This window comes from Miniopterus schreibersii, assembly GCF_964146895.1.
Source record: "Miniopterus schreibersii genome assembly, chromosome: 17".
Lineage (NCBI taxonomy): Eukaryota > Metazoa > Chordata > Mammalia > Chiroptera > Miniopteridae > Miniopterus > Miniopterus schreibersii.
The window spans coordinates 21,410,731-21,429,989 of NC_138117.1; the positions used below are offsets into that span (position 1 = coordinate 21,410,731).

The 19,259-nt window shown below is 40.9% G+C and overlaps 1 protein-coding gene across 4 annotated transcripts in view; it reads right to left on the minus strand.

Annotated features, from left to right (window-relative positions):
- Positions 1-19,259, minus strand: part of ASPH (aspartate beta-hydroxylase) — a 139,369-nt gene that overhangs the window by 62,538 nt on the left and 57,572 nt on the right. For 2 of the 4 annotated variants that reach the window (XM_081116617.1, XM_081116619.1), the window contains exons 10-13: positions 18,887-18,919; positions 15,608-15,646; positions 12,107-12,151; positions 2,546-2,587 (exon numbers count right to left, since the gene is read on the minus strand). In XM_081116617.1, coding sequence (XP_080972743.1) covers positions 2,546-2,587; positions 12,107-12,151; positions 15,608-15,646; positions 18,887-18,919 — 159 coding nt within the window. The remainder of the gene's footprint in view (positions 1-2,545; positions 2,588-12,106; positions 12,152-15,607; positions 15,647-18,886; positions 18,920-19,259) is intronic. The other 2 variants (XM_081116618.1, XM_081116620.1) reach the window with 1 other exon arrangement.

Sequence of the window (19,259 nt, forward strand, 5' to 3'; positions counted from 1 at the left end):
ACACTTTTGGGTTTTATAGATCCTTTAATGTCTGTCCATATTAATTCTTAGTAACTTAGAAACAATAGAAGTTCTTTCAACAAATATTTACTGTCTATTATATGCCAGGCACAGGAAATGCAGCAGTGAGCAAAACAGTCAGAAATGTGTTTTCATGGAAACCTGATTCCAGCGGGAAGTTCAGAAAATAAACACTTAAGAATTAAACTATCAACTACCAGCACACGGTGGTAAATGCTATGGAGAAAACAAAGCAAGGAAACAGAACCGTGTAAGGGGGTTACGCTCTGGAAGAAGGTGAGTAGGGAGGCTCACTGAGAGGGCAACAGGTGAGCAAAGATCACAGCAGCAAGCCGGGTGGGTATCGGGGGCAAAACACTGAGCCTGGAAGGAACGGCCAGTGCTCAGGCCCCGAGCCCTGTGCGCTCGGCAGGGAGGCCGGCGTAGCTGGAGAAGTGTCAGTAAAGGGGAGTTACAGGGCGTGAAGCTGGGGAGGAAACCGAAAAAAAGAAAGAAGACAGACTGTGAGAGGCCCTGTAAACCACTGCAGAGAACTTTGTTTTACTGTGAGGGAGAGATGAAGATGCTGGAGGCACCTGAGGCACGCCATCCTCGGTTTTCAAAGCCTCACCGTGGTTACAGTGCTGAGAAAGGTCATAGTCCAGACAAGAGATGGTGGTGGCTGGGACCTAGGTGATAGTGGGTGAAGGTGGCGGGAAGCTGTCGGATTCTGGTATGTTCTGGAGAGAGCTGACAGGACTTGCTGATGGAAAGACAGGGAGGCGTGAAGGAGAGGAGTCGTGGGAGGAGTGGGTGCGGGGTCAGGAGTTCAGTTTTACATGTATGTCTGAAGTGATGGTTAACCATCCAATCGAGGTCACCAGATAGACAGACATCAGGTAGACATGAGGTAGACAGCTGGGTATGCCAGTCTGGAGTTCAGGGAAGAGACCCAAGCTGCAGGTGAATGTGGGAACCTCTGACATACTGAGACATTTAAAGCTATGAGATTAGATGAGATCATCAAGAGAGTGTGTAGATGGAAACTCTCTGAGGGCTTAGTCCTGGGGCACTCGGATGTTTGGTGGTCAGGGAGTTGAGTATCCAACCAAAGAGGCTGAGGAAAAGCAAACGGTAGGAGTCAGAGGAAAGCCAAGAGAGCGTTGGCATCCAGCAGGAGCGGGAAGGAGCTGTGGGGAAGTGAAGCGATGAGCCCTACCCAGAGCCGCTGCTCCCCTCCTCCCTGCCTTGTTTCCTCCTTCTGGCGCTTATCACTCTCTAACAGAGCACATCATGGATGTACTGGAAAACTGGGGAGGTCAGACAGCATGGAGAGCTTGTGCATAATAGCTGAGCTAAATCCTAGTCACCTATAAAGTCAACTGACAGTTTCCACTGGTGAGAAAATGCAGAAACAAGCTATTGAGACATGTGTAGGTAGGTACTAGAAGAAACAGCTAAAAGAGAGTTGGGAATGGGAATCATGGGCAGAGACTGGTAGAGTGGAAGACTACTGCTTTTAAGTCATAACTTTTAGAACTATATCTCTATATAACTGATAAAAATTAAAAACAACCAGTCAGAAAAAAAAAAAAAATAAGCCATCTAGATGCCTAGTTCCCAGCCCACGGGCTACAAAAGGATGGCGAGAGGCCAGCAGCTCCACATGCTCATTAAGTGTAATTTCTGTACTGAGAAGGTGTGATCTTACATTCTGCATCCTGTATCTTTTCAATGTAGACACTGCTTTCATCACTACAAATTAAAAGCACTCTAATAATGTGCTTTTAACTGTAATAATGTTTAATTACTGAAGATTTGATCATTCCATTGATACTAAAGGTCCAACCACGATTCTGTCATCATCCATATAATTTTTTAACTTTAAAATTAGCTCCTCACTCGAGTTTAGGAGTCTTTATGGGAGCTGAATTTAAATTCCCCTGGGTTATTACATTTATTAGAATGCCTCTGTAATAAACTCCTGGAAGGCAGAGATAATCCTGTCTAAATGGATATAACTTTGTCTGCATGTCTTTCTTTCCAACATTTTGGAGTTCTTTGAGAAAAGATACTGCGTTCTAGTAATCTTTGGGCCTCTATAGCTAGCACAGTTGCCAACATAGGTGACAATAAGTAATATCTAACGTGTTCCAAGTGCTCTGTCTGTGCTAGACACTGCTTTAAGGACTTCACTTGTATTTTCACTTAATTACTATTGTGAAACAACTGTAATAGCCTCATGGTTTCTGAAGTTGGTAATATTATTCCTCCATTACTGGAGAGGAAACTGAGGCACTGAGCTATGTAATTCTCAAGGACACACAGTGAACGGCAAGACTGGGATTAGATGCCAGGCAATCTCTCTCCAGAGCCTTAGCTCTAAATGTTGGTGTAGAGTAGCGATAAACGCTTGGTGGTGAAATCACTGAAAATAAACCCAGTGGCGGTTTATCTTAGCTAGTGATATAAAATAAAACCATCCTGCTGTTGAGGGACAGGTATGATGGTGTACATTTCAAAGGCTTTTACTTGAAAATCTCACCTTTTTCTTTTTGTTCTGGCTCATCTGTTTTCCTATTTGTTTCTGAAAAGGAAAGACAAAACAAAGTAAGTACTGAGAAAGTCAACATTCAGTATCTCAAAATGTAGGACCATATCTAAATGAATTCAAGTTGATATAATTTTAAAAACATTCCTGGGCAATTTAATTTTCCTCAATCCTGAATTCTTTTACACATGAAGTTTGTTATAAAATATTAAGATTAGACTCATTTGAATTACTTATATACGAGTCACCAGGCAGTAAGTAGGTATCAGGAGCCAGGCTATGTGTTTCCCATTTATAAGAGTTTTGTGGGTTATCTCCAACACCTCAAAGTGCCTCTGTGAGTACAAAGGCAAACTGGGGTAGGAGAAGCCCTCATCAAAGTTTGTTCAATATTTTGTCTCCTAAAAATGTAAGACTACTTTATAATTGGCACCATGTGATTTAAAGGCACGCAGTATGTCTCCCTACTGAGAACACCAGTTTCATTCCTCCAGGGACTTCACGTAACAGGTGAGCCTTTGGGGGGCCCGCACTGAGCCCAGGTGTGCTGCAGCTCACCTGCCCAGGAGCTTCGACGGGCTGAGATCCCACCTGTGAGTTAATCCAAGTAAATGTCTCTCCCAGAAACGGGTTAGCACACACAGTGAAACCCACCAGGAACCTGGACCGGCCAAAGAACACCCATCCCCCGGGGAAGGCAACGGCACATGACTGTTTACACCTAAACTTCTGCATTTATCACCTCACACCTGGCTTACTGTTTAATACCGATTAGGATCTAGTGAATTCTCAAGGCAGACCAACGGATTATAGTCTCAGTAGGTATCTATCTACTTTTGGGGTGTTTCTAGGAACACGTGTGTAAACATATGTGTTGGAGTGGGGACCAGGCAGTTTGGGAGACTGATAAAAATCACAGACTCTGTCCTTTCCCCACAGTAAACATGCGAGGGTATGGGTGCAGTCCCGGGTGGGAGCAGGGAGGCAATCACAGACTACTCGGTGTTTTGGTCCCATTTCCCAAATTCGTTCATATAAAACATTTCATTTTTTGGAGATGAGAATATGATGCAGGCAGGCTTCTGATGCAAGGAAGAGATTTTTATTGGTCAAGCGTTTTTCTCCTTTGAGACCTTGGGTGAGAGAAAGAGAACCTACCTCGAAAACTAGTGTGCCAGGCTTAGCGCTAAGCACAACTCACTCATCTTTTGTCCTGACACCCTGTGGGGAAAAGTCTCACCTCCCTCTCTGTGCAAAGGAGGAAGCAGAGCCTGAGAAAGCAGAGTGCTCAAGCTGTCAAGGTCAAAGCATATGACCTTCCCACGGGGACCTGCTCTACCTTCCTTGAAGAAGAAACAAATACTAGAGAAGCGCAGGTCTTGACTTTTGCAAAGAGTGAATTTTATAAATTTGACTGCCATACATTTTTTGGCCAGTGCTGCAAGGAGTATCCAGGACAATTAAAAACAAACCCCAAAACCGGCCTAAGTGCATCATTTAATAGAAGCACTGTCATAGGCATCAGGGATATGAGATTGAAGAAAAGTGTCAGGAAAATCTCACAAAGCTCTTCCTCCAGTGGTATCAGCAATGCCTGCACTCCCCCCCCCCCCCAAGCAAGCCGTTCCCTGGTCCCGGGGGTTCACTCTAGAACACCGGGGACGGCTCAGGCTGGCAGGCCTTTGAGCCTGTGACCCAGCTTCATCTGCCAGCAGAGATAAGGCCCATCTGCTGAGAAAACCCAGCTCCCTAACAGGAAGCGCTTCACAGAGAGATTAAGTGCCTTCAGCGAAAGCGAGTCTGCTCACCCTTAGTTTCAAGTTTTACTTTAATTGTTTCTTCTGGGTACGCTGGAGGAGAAAACACCACTTTCCCGAACCCCAGAAGCTCAACAAGGATGAAGTCGATTTCCCCACAGTATGGAGGTCATGAGGATGACAAGGGTGTAGGGGAATGGGGGTGGGCTCCCAGGGAACTGCCCACACTCCTGTGGCTGGACAGAAACCTACAGGGGATGGAAAATGGGGCTATTCCACTGTAATCCTGCCCCGAAAATGTAGCATGATAGTAAATGTTATACAAAATAAACAAACATTACCTATTATAGAAGTAGATTAAGAAAGGGGGTGCAGATACTCCTTTGTGATTCTAGTTATCAAAAATGCCTTAATATTCTAAAATGCTAGTAAATATAAAGTGAACCAATTATATTATGCAACAAATAAAAAATAATATACTTCACAATTATGACAATATAGAGAAGAATTCTTCTGCATTTTATTGCACTCAAATAACATTAAACAGAAGACATTTACATTATTTTTAGAAAATCCACTGTTGCCCAGCTTGGCATATATTTGTAAAGACAAGGCTCATTCATTCACATATTTGGAATGAAAAAGTATTTGAAGTTCACCACAGCATAAGGAATCTTCTATTTCCAGAGTTCTAGAGATGATTATATACAAAAATTCAGTAGAATTTATTTTACTCATTTATCTGTCACTCCTAAGTCCCCCCCCCACAAAAAAAAATATGGCTTTATAAAAAAGTAGTGTTCTATCATTCACAATATGAATTAAGAGCTTTATTAGAATTTGAGTAGCAACTCTGTATTATCTGTATCACAGCTTTAGAAAATTATTGCTTTCATTATTAACTTATTATTTGGGGTTTCACTACACAATGGGTCGACATGCATCACTTACTACATTACAGCTATGTATGATCTATAATGACAAAAATATAAAATCTCTTTGATTTGAACCCCATAAGCAGAAAAAATGTCACCTTATCTTAAAACAATGTTAATATGATTAAGAGCAACCCCTGACACATACATGAACCCACTCCTATGGCTTTTTATATAATATAGCTCGTGGCACTTTCAAGAGGATATAGTCGCTACCTTCTTTTCTAACAGATGAATATTTCATCACAGCAACCATTTTTAAGTCACAAATAAACCACACTAAAATGGAAGAAAGTTCAGTGTAGAAAGGAAAAGGCTCCCGCATTGTGAAACAGCAGCAGGCCTCTGGCTCGGAGCGCTTTCCACGCATCCTGAATGCGCCCAGCTGGAGGCATCACTGACTTTGCTGAGTTAGAGCACTGGGCTGTCTTTAGTGTTGTGAGGGCATCAAATCAGTCAAAGGCAGAACAAGCTTTAAGTTCTACACCAGGGATTTATATAGATTTTCTAAAATTTAAACGAATACTGACCAATAGCTCTTATATGATCAACGCAAGGTGATGAGAAGCGTTTGCAGGTGCTCTGTAGTAGGCCATTCCTTTTCCCTAGGCCTTAACAAGGATTTATTTCCCCCCTCATTTTGAAAAATAAATTAACCATGATAATTTAAAACTTTAACTGAAATATTAAATTTTTCTATCTAATGAGCTGAAAGTTATAGAAATCTCAAATGTTGAGTGTTACCCTGAATATTTGAAGCTAATGTAGACTTATTTTTTTAAAGGATATCAGTGCAGATGTATACAACTCAGATCTTCACAGCTACTAATGAATGATCTCTATTCATGTTTTTAAGGGTGCTAAGGCAAGGTAGTCCTAACGGCTTTTAAATCCCATATAATGCAGTTTGCATGTCAGTCCGACATAATCAGTGTTAATTCCTAATAATATATATTAAAACCCTGCCAAGACAATTGCTGCTACATCATCAATATAATTACTAAGTGTTGCTGAAAAACACACATTAACACAGGAAAGACTAAAAGCTTTGTCTCAAAAAAAAAGAAGGGAAAGAAATGCAATGGATTCACTAATGCTATCAAAAAAGGACATGCAGGAACGTAACATTACACATAACTTCTGTTTCTAAAAAAAAAATACACTAAAATGCCAGTGGACTACGATCATTCAAAACATCTTTAGTGTTCACTCGCAAAGATCTTGATCTGCTCAGTAATTACTTCACAAGATCTATCACAGCCATCTTTTGGAGCGTATGGTTAGGCTGGTCCTCCTGTGGTAGTGGGGGCAGTCTTTTTGAAGCTTTAAGTATCTGCAAAAATAAGGGGAAATCTAAATTAAAGGACCAACTAGACATAGACTGCGAAATTGCTTCATTTTCATTTGACTTTTAAAACCCCACCAACAGAAGTATATGATTTCTACTTTTGTGTTTTTTTAAGGGCAACTTGATCACAGAATGATGAGCTGCCTAGAGAAGTTCCTGGGACAAATTGCAAAACTGTTGATGAAAATCCGAGGCTCTCTAGAGCATCTGAGAATCAGAGCTGAATTTAAGAATTTCAATCTTTTGAGAAATACAAGCATTAATTTCTTTCTCCCATCAATGTTTCTACTGTGTTAAAAAAACAATAGAGAAAAATATATAGTATGGTATTTGAAAAACAAATATAGGAAGGATTTTCAAGGAGCAACTGGATACTGTGAGTTGCAGTTAAAATATATTACTTTAATAATTTTATGCCAATTTTCAATGTTACTGACAAATGTTTGGTAAAAAAAGTATACAAAATTTTAAAGGAACTAAAATTCATTCTTGTCCAACTTTTTCTAAATACTTTCTCATTCCATTAGTATCGGATTTATTTTACTCTCATAACATTAAATTTATGTCATAATTAGAGTAGAAAATGAGCTGGTAGACTTTCTGAAGCTGGGTTATAATCCCTCCGTCCCTCCCTTCCTTCCTCCTTCCTTCCTTCCTACCTGCCTGCCTTCTTCCCTCCTTCCTTCCCTCCTTAGCTATATCCACCCAGCCATTTATTTATCTATATAATATGTGCGTGTGTGTGTGTGTGTAACCAGAAATATTTGTCTAAACAGAATTATTTGGTGCTAATGTGAAGTAACTAGAAATTAGATGTGGACTTTTATATACCCAATGAAATGAGTGTTTCTGTCCACTAAAAGATATGTATGTATAAGAATATTAATAGCAGCTTTCTTTATAAGAGCCAAAAACTGGATACATTCACTACATCTATCAATGTAGAATAGATTTTTTTTAAATGTAGTACATTTACATTAATTAGCAATGAATAAGACCAAATTATTTTACATTAACAAAGTGGATGAAATTCAAAGACAGGATGCTGAGCAATAAAAACTAGTCACAAAAGATTTTATATATATATGAGTGAACTGATTTATGGCTCTATTTAATTAAATTCAAAAGTAGGCAAACCAATATATAATGGTACAGGTGGCTGGGGTATTACTGAGAGGGGGGAAAGGGAGAGATTTCTAGGGTGCTAGATGCATCCCAAGTAGTAGGTACAAGGATGTTTATACAGGTACAAGTTCATCAAACTGTGTGCTCAACATTTGCACACCTGTCTGTGTGTAAATTATACCTCAAAAGACAAAGTTTTAAAAATGAGTCTGACTTTAGGTTCTCTTAGAATTTATCAATTAGCTGGACTGTGGAGGAATAAGCATTTCTGTAACCTGTGAAATCAAAAATACCTTGATACTATGAGAAGCTGTTTGAAGTATAGTGATGAGTTCTGATAAAAAGGCAAATAAACTACAAGCTCAGTTATAACTTTGAACTCAAAAATATGCTATTAAACATGTAAAGATGACTCCACCCAGAAGTGGTTCACCAAGCTGCAAACCCAACATCTCCAAAATCAGGCCAGTCATCTCCCTGCTACTCTGCTTCCTCCTGTCTCCTGTATCCCCATTAAGGTTCCATCGTGCGTCCATTCAAATCAGAAACACAGGAATTGTCCTCAACTCTTACCCCTCAACCAGCCCCCTCTCCCATCAAATTCTTCCCAACTCTGATGTCTATGAAATCCCTCTCCATTGCTTCTAACACAGCTCAGGCTCCCACCATTTCTAGATTAATGCATCTGCCCCACTACTCCTCTCTACCTCCTTTCAGGGCTGCTCTTTTCAAATCTGGATTTGATCACATGACGCCTCTGCATGGAATTTTTCAGTGGCTTCTTGTCACTTTTAGACCCAAGCTCAAAACTGTAAACATCACCTATGAAACACTCCAGTTAGTGACGCCTGCCTACTTTCCGCCCTTGTCTTCTTACACCCGATGTGAGTCTTGGCCTTTGTTCTGCAGGTACTTCTTCCGCTGCTCCCCACCTGCCAGCTCCTGTCACTTCCACCAGCACTTCAAAACTCAGCTCTAGCACAGCACATGGGAGGCCTTACCTCACCCCCTCACCCCAAAACGCTGGGTTAGGTGTCCCTCCTTCTGTGGGCTGCCCTGTGCTCCACTCTAAGAAGTTAATGACACTGTATGGTTGTTTTCCTCAGCTGTACATCCAAAGGACTATGAACCACTACAAGGCAGGGACTAGACTGTTGATCATGTATCTTTACTGCCCGGGGCAGCACCTGTACCACAGTAATTGCTCAACTTGTATTTCTTGAATAAATGAATGAGCAAATCAGTAACAATAACATGCATATTAGGCACTTTTATATAAGCTAAGACCTCCCTAGCTGTCATCCTAAGGCTAGTCTCGGCCTTACTGATCAGTGCCAGAAAATGCTGGCTGGCAGGGAAGGCATGAGAAACGTTCTGGACCGACGCACCCGAGGGACACGCTCGCCACTGCTGGAGTGCTCGACAGCGGGCCAGGTACAAACGTAACAAGTGGGACGAGCGCCCTCCATTCCCAGAGCCAGGAGCAGCAGCAGCGAACACTGCTGCTCACAGACTTCCATTTTGAATAACATGATTATAATCACAAAATATAAAATTCACTTTTTGTTTCTGGCACTGAACGACAGAAAAATCTTAAAGAAACCAGTTAGTCAAATAATCTCAAAGTATTATTTGGCAGGAAATTTTACTCTGATAGATTTCCTAAGTGATTATTCATACATCATTCAATTTGTGGTACATATGTTTATGTCATCATATTGCTAGAAATGTGCTGTAGGATTTCAAATAAAAATATGGGTTTAAGGAGAAAGGTGAAAATCCACAAAAGAAACAGGGATTCCAGAATCAATTTTTTAAAATCTGGTATACAAAATAATTGATTTCTAGTATCAGAATGATCAGTTCTTAGGCTTGACCCTTTACATCCTTGCCAGCAAAACACTTATTACAAATATAAACAAAACATAGCAAAATTTATTGGACAACTGACTTTTCTATAATGAATCATAATTAACCTTCAACATTTCTGAGTCCTAACTGATATACTTATATTAAGAGAAAAATGCCACAATACATCTCTAGTTTTATCAGACCAAACCGGCTCTCAACACGCATCAGCTACTAGATCTTAGAAGGGCACCTAGATAATGCTTTAATAAATGTGAGCATTTATCATCCCCTCGTGCACGGCTGAACCCAACACTCCCTGTCCCATGGAATTATCACACAAATACATATATTATTGTGGACTTAATAAGCAATATTAAGACTGTCTAATCTAGCCTTAGAATGATGAGGAAGGCAAAGTACTCATCTATTAAGTTCTGAGGGCCAGGAAAAAGTAGACTAATATCCAGCATTTTTCAGGGTTCCTCAATTTGAGTTTCACTGAATAACAGAACTTTAAAGATTGAAAGGTGGTGGGCTCTCCAATTAGTGTGTCCACAGTTTCCGCAATTGCACACATAATTAAACACTATTACAAAAGCAGTCACTCTGTACAAAAAGATCACGAACACAGATTTATGACTATTATTGTTTTGTAAGATTGAATAATAAAAATTGTAATATAAAGTTAAGACTGAGGAGATAACAGAAATGGGCAAACCAAGTGCAATCATTAAAAATAACTACTGCTAACTCTCAGCCTTACATTCTCTTTGACAAGGTCAAACTAAAACTGTGCAGTGGGTCATACAAAATTTTATGACAACAAATTACAGATTACTATTTCTTGAGCAGGTCTTTCAGAATCTAGCTTTTCTTGATCCACCTGAAAGATCTAATTAATTACTAAACAATAATAGCCACTGCCACCATTTACTGAGAGCCTATTATGTGCAGACAATGTGCATATTAACCAAACCTTCATTGTTATGTGCTTCTGTAGTTATCTACCTCATCTGAAAACTACTTTAGCCCAGCACCCTACCCACTCGGTATTTTATATTTATGTTCCAAGGAAATTCAGGAGTTTAGTCTATAAAACATGGAAATAAAAGCACAGAACCTTTTGGTCAGAAAATATTAGCTTTCTTACCTTCACTAAAGTTAGGTCAATATTAAAAATATGACTTCTAACTGGAAAAAAGTCAATATTCTAGAAAAGTCATTATTTTAGGAACTCTTATAAAATGATTTTCTTTAAAGGAATGGATGGCAATTAAAATGCAAATTCAGTGGCCTGTGCTGCCTCCTCAAGGAGAACAGGGTGCTCCATGACCCATCACTCAGCAATGCTGAATGGACCACAGAAATAGGACAGAAACTGCAGGTCCTCACTCCAAGCATCCTTCCTGAACACCAAGTACATATGCCCAGTAGTTGCCACGTAAAAGATCAATTTCTCCATGCGTTTCTTTCTCATTACAATGCTAACAACTCACTTCTCTTAAGTATCTGTACATATTATTATAAATGCACGTGGATAACAGCTACCAAAACCTAAAATACCCCAATCATTAAATAAGCAAAGAGGAGCTGAAGTATAACTAAAAACATTCTTTGATTACAAAAGTGTTTTTTTCCTTGAAATTTAGTATTCAATAAATTCTGGCAGGCACAATTATGCCTACCAAAATCAACAGTAATGCGCATCACTGCTAAAAAATTCACATTAAGCATAATGTGAAAAATATGAGTAAAAATTCAATGAATAAATAACGCAAAAAGAAAAAATGGAAATAAAACACAGACGAAATACACTTGGGAAAGAAGTAATTGGAAAATCCTCTCTTAATAAAACATTATTTTTCCCACTATGAGAACAGGAGGTTTACATGCTAATTTCTGATTGCAGGTATAGTTAATGTGATCTCTAAAATGCACTGGAAAGCACAGGCCCTGGTGGAAATGCTTCCCCAGTTCTTCCCTGATGACGAGAGGGACACAGGGGTGGGGGGAGTAGAGAAATGGGTTAACCCGGTGGCTGAAAGGAAAGACAGCAGGTATGGACAAGTCGCAGGCAGCCTGGACTGCCAGGGGCACTAGTGATGCTCTCAGGGAAGACTGGGAACGGGAGGAAGAGCAGTGATGTCACAAATGCATGCACCATTAAACTTTCATTGCAAGGCAATGCTGATTCCGCATCCTCCATCAAACAGCCTGTCCGTCAAAAAAAAGGCAAAAAGTAAAAACCCAACTTCTACCACTACTGCCACGTTCAAGGGCAAAAATCACATGGAACTTTGATCACAAATGCTCCTCAAACTCTAGCTCAAATTCCGATGTGTCTTTTCCATTACTTTGGAATCTGGCTCAATTGATCAAAACACAGAACATTTTCTTTTTAAATTTAGGTATAATCAACCCTTCTCTCTCGTGACTTTTTCTCTTCATAGATTTATGCCATTCAGCTAGTGTGAATATCAACAGCGTATTTTAAATTAAACAAAAAGGGAAAAAGCGATACATCTAACAAATGTCATACCTGGTGGTATTTCCTGTTGTTCTTCAGCTGGGGGCACACGTGCTTCTAAAATAAATAGCACATTTACAGTCCATTACTTATTGCTGACCAGTGTTTAAAATACAGCTCGCTGGTATCTAAGGTACAGTGATTACTTTTACAGACGTCTCCGGGATTCAATTGCAATAATTATAAAAACACTGAGTTTTTACACCATCACAACAAAGAAGAATTAGCTACAGACTTTCCAAAATGTTGTATATTTTCCAGCGTTCTGTACAACAGGCTTTACGATATGATCTGCCTAACTGACTAACTGACTAACCTCAAACTCACCACCCGGCAAAGGAGATATGAACTAAAACCTAGGGTTTTCTCAACAATTTTGCATCAGACTTGATAGGAAAGCTGAGGAAAGACATTTAAAGCTTGTTTCTTCTTGAAAAATTTAAAAACTCATAACCCTAATTTTTTAATGTGAATGAGACAACACAAAGAAATTAAATTGAAATAGAATTTAAAAAATAAATCCCTATACTTAATAAAGGTTCTTGAAACATAGTATTCAACATAACATATTGCGAGACTAGTCAAAAATGTAGATAAGGATTTTTAACATCTTATCTTCCCCCCCTGGTTGCTTCAACTACTTACAACTAAAGTGACTGTAGATCTCACCACCCAGTTGTACGATATATTGATCTAAATTCACTCTATAAAATTACATCCTATATCTTCATACCTAACAGCCATGCAACATTACCTTCATCAAGAGAGAAGATTAGAGCAGCTTTCCTTTTGCTCCTTAAGATTTGTAATAAGCTTTGGACAAAAGGAAGAATTTCTAATAGCACTTTCTAAAACTCAAAATATTTATGCAGCTATTTTAATCCTTTTTCTCCTGGCATTAATTTGCTTCTAATTATAAGAATGATACATGTTCAACATAAAAGATTTCAAAATAGTTTACACAAAAGTAAAAAGGAAACAGAAGAAAAATCCCACATATTCCCACTGATCACTATTCTGGCCCATTTCCCCTTTAGTAGCAGCACCCCAGTGATTACTAGCTTCCCGTGTTGTGACTGGCTTGTTAATGGTTTGCCTATTTATTTTGTTTTTAATAATTTTGAGACGCGTTAGGACTTTATCAACTTTACCAGTGCTTTTTCCTCAGAATTTCTTTTACTTTTGTCATTTTAGGTACATTTGAAAAAAGCCACGTGCATCACCTCACGTGCATCACAAAGTGTCGCATTGTTATTTCCACTATGAAGAAAGCCTTTTCATTACTGTAAGGTAAATTTCCATCTAAGTTTACCCTGAATAAATGTACATGTGACAAACATATCAGAAATGTATTTTGGCAATGATGTAACAAGGATTACGAAAAGGAAACAGCAAATCAATTCTATCAGCACAACCTGAAAGAGCTGCCTGTTGATCCTGCTGACCTTTTTCCCTCCAGGACTTTTTAACCCACTTCGGTACGGCTCTCACCCCCTCGAGTCACTCAGACAGCTCCCTGTCCTGCTTCCCTACTGGCTTTCTCCTGCCTCGCAGTCGTTCATTCCAACAAGCCTCGCAATGTGGGGGTTCCTCGGAGCTCAGCCCGGGACTGCTCGTCTTCTCTCTCTGCACTCACCTCCACAGTGATCTTAACCATTTCCATGCAGCGAACCCCATCCTCATGATGGTGGCCCCAAACACGTAAATCTGTCTCAGATCTCACCTGTCCTGTCCAGATTGGCATCTCCGACTCGCTACTTGGCACCGCCATCTGGAAGTCTCACATAATTCCCAAACTTAAAACATCTACCATGGAGACTTGGATTTTCTTCCCTAAACCAGTTCCTTCTACATCCTAGATTTCTTCCCAGGAAATGGCCCCAGCATGCAAGTTATGCAAACCAAACCAAAGGCCACCTTTGTTCCTCTTCACACCACAACCATCAGAAAGTTCCATGGGTTGTAATTCTAAAATAGACCTCAAGTTCAAAACTCTCCCTTCCATTGCCACTGCCATGATCTTACTCCAGGGAACCATGATCACTTCCTTGGATTAATACCCGATAATTTCCTAACAGGGTGGTCTCTGCTTCCATCCCTGCTCCATCCAATACACTCTCTAACTAGAAGCAGCTCTTCAAAACGTAACAAAGGTTATGAATATCTCATTAAGTGGTCCCATGGATTCTCACTGTACTTACAATATAATCCAAATTCCTTATGAGGTCCTTCAAGGCCCCGACTGATCTGTTCCCTGTCTCTTTATTGCTTAAGCCAATTCAAGTTTTATTTTCTGTTACCTGCCACAGAAAGTAACCCTAGCGACATAGATGGGGAAGAACCGAAGGAATTAGGCACAGGACTGATATAGCCAGGTCTGTATTTCTGAAGAGATCATCCCAATGGCCCCATGAAAGAGAAAGAGGGATCTGAAGGGGAAGTGTATGAGTTGAGAAGATTGGCTGGGAGGTTACTGCCATAGTCCAGGAAGATGACTGGGAGGGGTGCTGAACTCGATCACAAGAGCTACAGAGAAAAGAATAGATCTGAGAGGTGTTGGGGAGGCCTGTTCAACAGGACTTGGATTAGCTATAGAAACAGGGTGAGGAGGGAATCCAAGTATATATTGATGCAACCAGCCAAGATAAGGAACGCCTGGGAAAGAGAAAGTTGGGGGTCAGGTAAAGGTAATAAGCACCCTCTCACTGTCCACTCGGGTGCTACAGGAGCACAGAAACTGCAGGTTGGGCTGAAGGTACACAGTCCAGAGCACCACTGCCCACCAGAGAGAGCCTCTGCTGTGTCCTCTACTGGCTGATCAAAATGCTTGAAAAACATAAAGGACCCAACTTTCAGCCCATCTCTGCCCATGGCTAATCTCTTCTCCCGAAGTAGCCCTCCTCACTGAAAACCAGCTTAGCCACCTCTAGCCTGTAACCTGGGCACTCTTGTTCTCTGACCCCCCGAGCACTGTATAGAGATTTAAGAGTAAGTGCTTAGGAAGTACTTGTTGAATACACAAACATATTTTTAACATGAAAAGTATAACCATTTCTATAAAATTAACTTACCTTCTAAAATTATGTTTGAATCTTCTATAGCATTATCTAACACCCCCCCCCCAAAAAAAAACCCCAAACACATCTTACATTAACTCAACTCCATTAGATCCCTGAATTAACTTATATTCACTCAGATACCTAAATTTGGCTCTTTTTAGACTAGGGTTTCTTACAGAAGGAATCACAAGTATTTATGCTAGCATATCTACTTCAATTCCCAAATCATATTCAAAGAATACATCACGTAGGCTGATGTCATCCCTGTGGACAGGAAACTCCCATCATAAGTAGGGAATAAATATATGGACAATATTCAGTTACTTCCTTGGGGAAATCAAAAGGTCTTATACTTCTTTCTACATCTATATTTGTTCCACAAGCTGTATAAGTTTTAACAAATACAAGGGGGCTGACTTACAGGAGGAAACTTCTGCTCAGGGAAAAAGCTTACCTGAGCTTTCCATCCCTTCACTTTCCGATGGTTCATATACTATAAAATACACAGAAAAAAAAGAATCCTTTAGCACTGTATAACTCTCATGATAACACAACATTGAGTAGATGGTTCAAGAGCAGAGACAACGTCTAATTTATCCTTGAATTCAGGGGCTCAGCCACGGCGGAATGGCCGGTTACACAGCAGCAGGGTGGGGAAGAGTCTGTTCTCACGTGAAATAAGCTCATATTTAAATTCCTGGTCAACCACTTTTTAACCACAGGAGGCAGGCAATTACACATGCTTCCTTCCTGTAAAATGGGGAAAACTAAGGTTCTTCCCAAATCACTTGTTACCAGGATCCAAAAACTTGTTTATTCCCAGGTGGCACGGAATTTCCTTTTTTTACTTTCTTCTCAACTGTGGTGGGGGTTCTGACTCACCCGAGGCTCTACCCTGCTCGCCCCTCTGGATCCCCGTGTTCACTAGGCAGATTCTCTACTTTGTTTTAGGAACAAGTCTCAGATCTTTCACTTGGGCAAACACTCCTGGCGTCAGCCTCTTAGAAGGAGGGTTCAGCCGGCAGGCCCTTAATTCATGGCCTGAGCACAGCCCATCACCGCTGCTCTCAAGTTTACATGTACAGGGCTCAGAGCTTCTCTGCTCTGCTGCACAGAAGGTCTTGTCTCTACACCAGTCTTCCCGACCCCGGCTGGGTCACAGCTTCCTTAGTCAACCCGATCCCTGCTTTTTCCATTTTCCAAAAGCCCTCAAATTTTCTTGTACACTAAGTGAAAACTGTTATTTTCCAAGCACAACTATTAATTTATTCTTTTTGTCCATTTAATAAAAAAATTTTTGAGCACCTACTATCTTTGTGGTATTATTCTCAGTGCTGGAGCGGATAGAGCAAGGGACAATTTTTAATATACCCTTTTCTGTCCTTTTGGTGGCATTTGTAAGAGGAAGGAGCTGTGCATGTTTGCTCATTCTGTCTGTCACCCTGAATCGTGTATTTAAACATGTTCAAGTCTCGCCCCGCCGGCGTGGCTCAGCAGTTGAGCATCAACCTAGGATCCAGGAGTTCGAGGTTCGATTCCCAGTCAGGGCACAGGCCTGGGTTGCGGGCTTGATCCCCAGTAGGGGGCGTGCAGAAGGCAGCCGATCAATGACTCTCTCATCATTGATGTTTCTCTCTCTCTCTCCCCCTCTCCCTTCCTCTTTGGGAAATCAGTAAAAACCTATTTAAAAGAGTAAAATAAAATAAACATGCTCAAGTCTCTACCAACTTAAATAGAAAGCCCTTTCTTGAGCCTGCCTCTCCTGGCCTTCTCTCCTTCCTCCATTTCAGTCTAATTTGTTTAGTCATTTCCATTTGCTGTCTCATCTCCTCACTTCCTCTTCTCAACCCACCCCAATCCCTCTTCCAGCCCCGACCACATCCCGAAAAAGGCTCCTCTAAGACCACCAACGAGCTCCTCTTTTTTTAATGAAAGTATAGCTAACATACAGTATTATATGAGTTGCAGGTGCACAACATAGAGACTCTACATGTATATACCTTACGAAGTGACCATAACGATAAACCTAGTAACCGTGTGTGACCACACAGTGATTACAATACCACTGACCACATTCTGTTGTCCATTACATCCTCGTGACCTTCCCTTTCCTAACTGTAAGCCTGCACCTCTTCTTCCCCTTCACCTTTTCCACACACCCCCCACCCCCCCATCTATGAGTCTGTTTCTGAAGAGACAAACCCCTCGCTGCATCTAGTGGGCACTTCCCACCCTTAACGTACTGGACCTCGCGGCAGCTCCGCCCTTCGCAAACACCACCGCACTGAGACTTTGAGGCGACCACGGCCTCCGTTTAGCCCTTCATTTCTCCCCCTCAGTCTTCCCATCTCCTTTTCTCACCAGGCACGAAATGTTGTTGGCTCTCATCAAAGTCCAGCCGCAGAGCCTCCTGTCCTCCCACTCTACCCTCTCTCCTGAACGATCTCAGACTTTGGCTTCAATTACCACGTATATGCTCACGATCCTCAAACTCACAGCCAGGAACTGGACTTCTCTTCTGAGAGCCAAACATCGTCCATGGGCTTATTAGACATCTCCCCTGGGGTGTCTCAACAGGAACTTTCAACGTGTACAGACGGGACCATCTGGCTTCCAGTTCCTGGCTTCCAGTCTCGCCTGACTTAGGAAAAAAATCACCACCACCCACCAGATGCATAAGGCAGAAGAGCGGATGTGGCTCTTGACACCCTGCTCCCCCTGCCCAGCTACACGCACACATCGAGCCCTGTCAATGTTACCTTCTAATATTTCTCCGCTTTGCCCATTCCCCTTCACCTTCACTGCCTCCACTCTGGTTTAAACTACTTTATTTTCATCTCTGTCTAGCTTCTGTCCTGTTTCTTCGAAGGTCCTTGTGAGGCCTCTATAGGACTACATCGAATGGATGATTTCGGTGCTCACCTTGAGTGGATCCTCAGCACCAAGGGACACTGCTGAATGTCTCTTTCTAGAAACTCATCTCCTTTGACTCCTCACCTAGCAGAGATGTGACTCGGGGCCAGATCCGATTTGCACAACTGAGTAACCTAACCTTGGTCTCTCCACAGTTACCCTTGGCTCTCTCCAGTCCATTTACTACATGTTAGACAACCAATCTTTACAAAACACAGATCTGATTCTGCAGTGCCTTTTCTCATCCCAGGAGCAGGAAAAATATAATCTATTTCATGGAGTTTAATACAACAGCACAAGAAGTGCTGGGCAACAAAAGACGCTGTAAGTGCCTAAAGCTGAATCTGATGCTACTCCTGCCACAAATTTGCCAGAACTACTTTCTCGATGCTGCCTGTAAGCCTGGAAAAAAATTCTTCTGCTCCTTTCTTCATGCTGGCAGATCGGTTACCTTAAGAGTGGGATTAATCTGTAGAAGCAGCTACAACAGTTTGAACTCTGACTGAAGTAACTTTTCAAGCACAAGAGATATTTTAATCAAAAGACAGCGATGACTATAAAGTAATGAGATGTTTTCTTGAATAATTATTTTTAACTGCCTTCTATGGCAACCTGCAAAGTTTAAGAAATTATTTGGGCAATGGCAAACCACTGACATAGGTAAACAATCTCCTAAGTCAATTATTTGAAAACTACCATTCGCTTGGATGTCTTAAGTTATGGTTTTATAGCTTAACGCATTATTCTGTATACTATACAGTCAAACTGTGAGTAGATTTTAAAACCAGTAGGTGGCTTAAGTTTAAGAAGCATTTCACACCTTGTTGGTCATAGTCCTGGTGCGTTACATCATCTGCAGAAAAAAGAATAAAGTGAAAATAAGTACCAATGGAGTCGATCTGTGTAACTGTTTAGCTAAAAAACGCAACTTAATCTCAAGTACAGAATTTTATTTCTTTAAACATTAATGTCTGCACAGTCAATGAAGAACGCCTCTGCCCATAAACAACTAGAGGAAAGGGCAGGCAAATTATTTTCATATGAATTCCTCAAACTTGCATAAAGTGGGATAGGCTAAAGTGGAGTTAGGAATCCATCTCCTGTGGAGCTGGTGGTAGATGAGGCGAAATATGAAAGCCTGATATTTTTTAATAATAATATCTTGTTACAAAGCAAAACATCTTATATTGGGT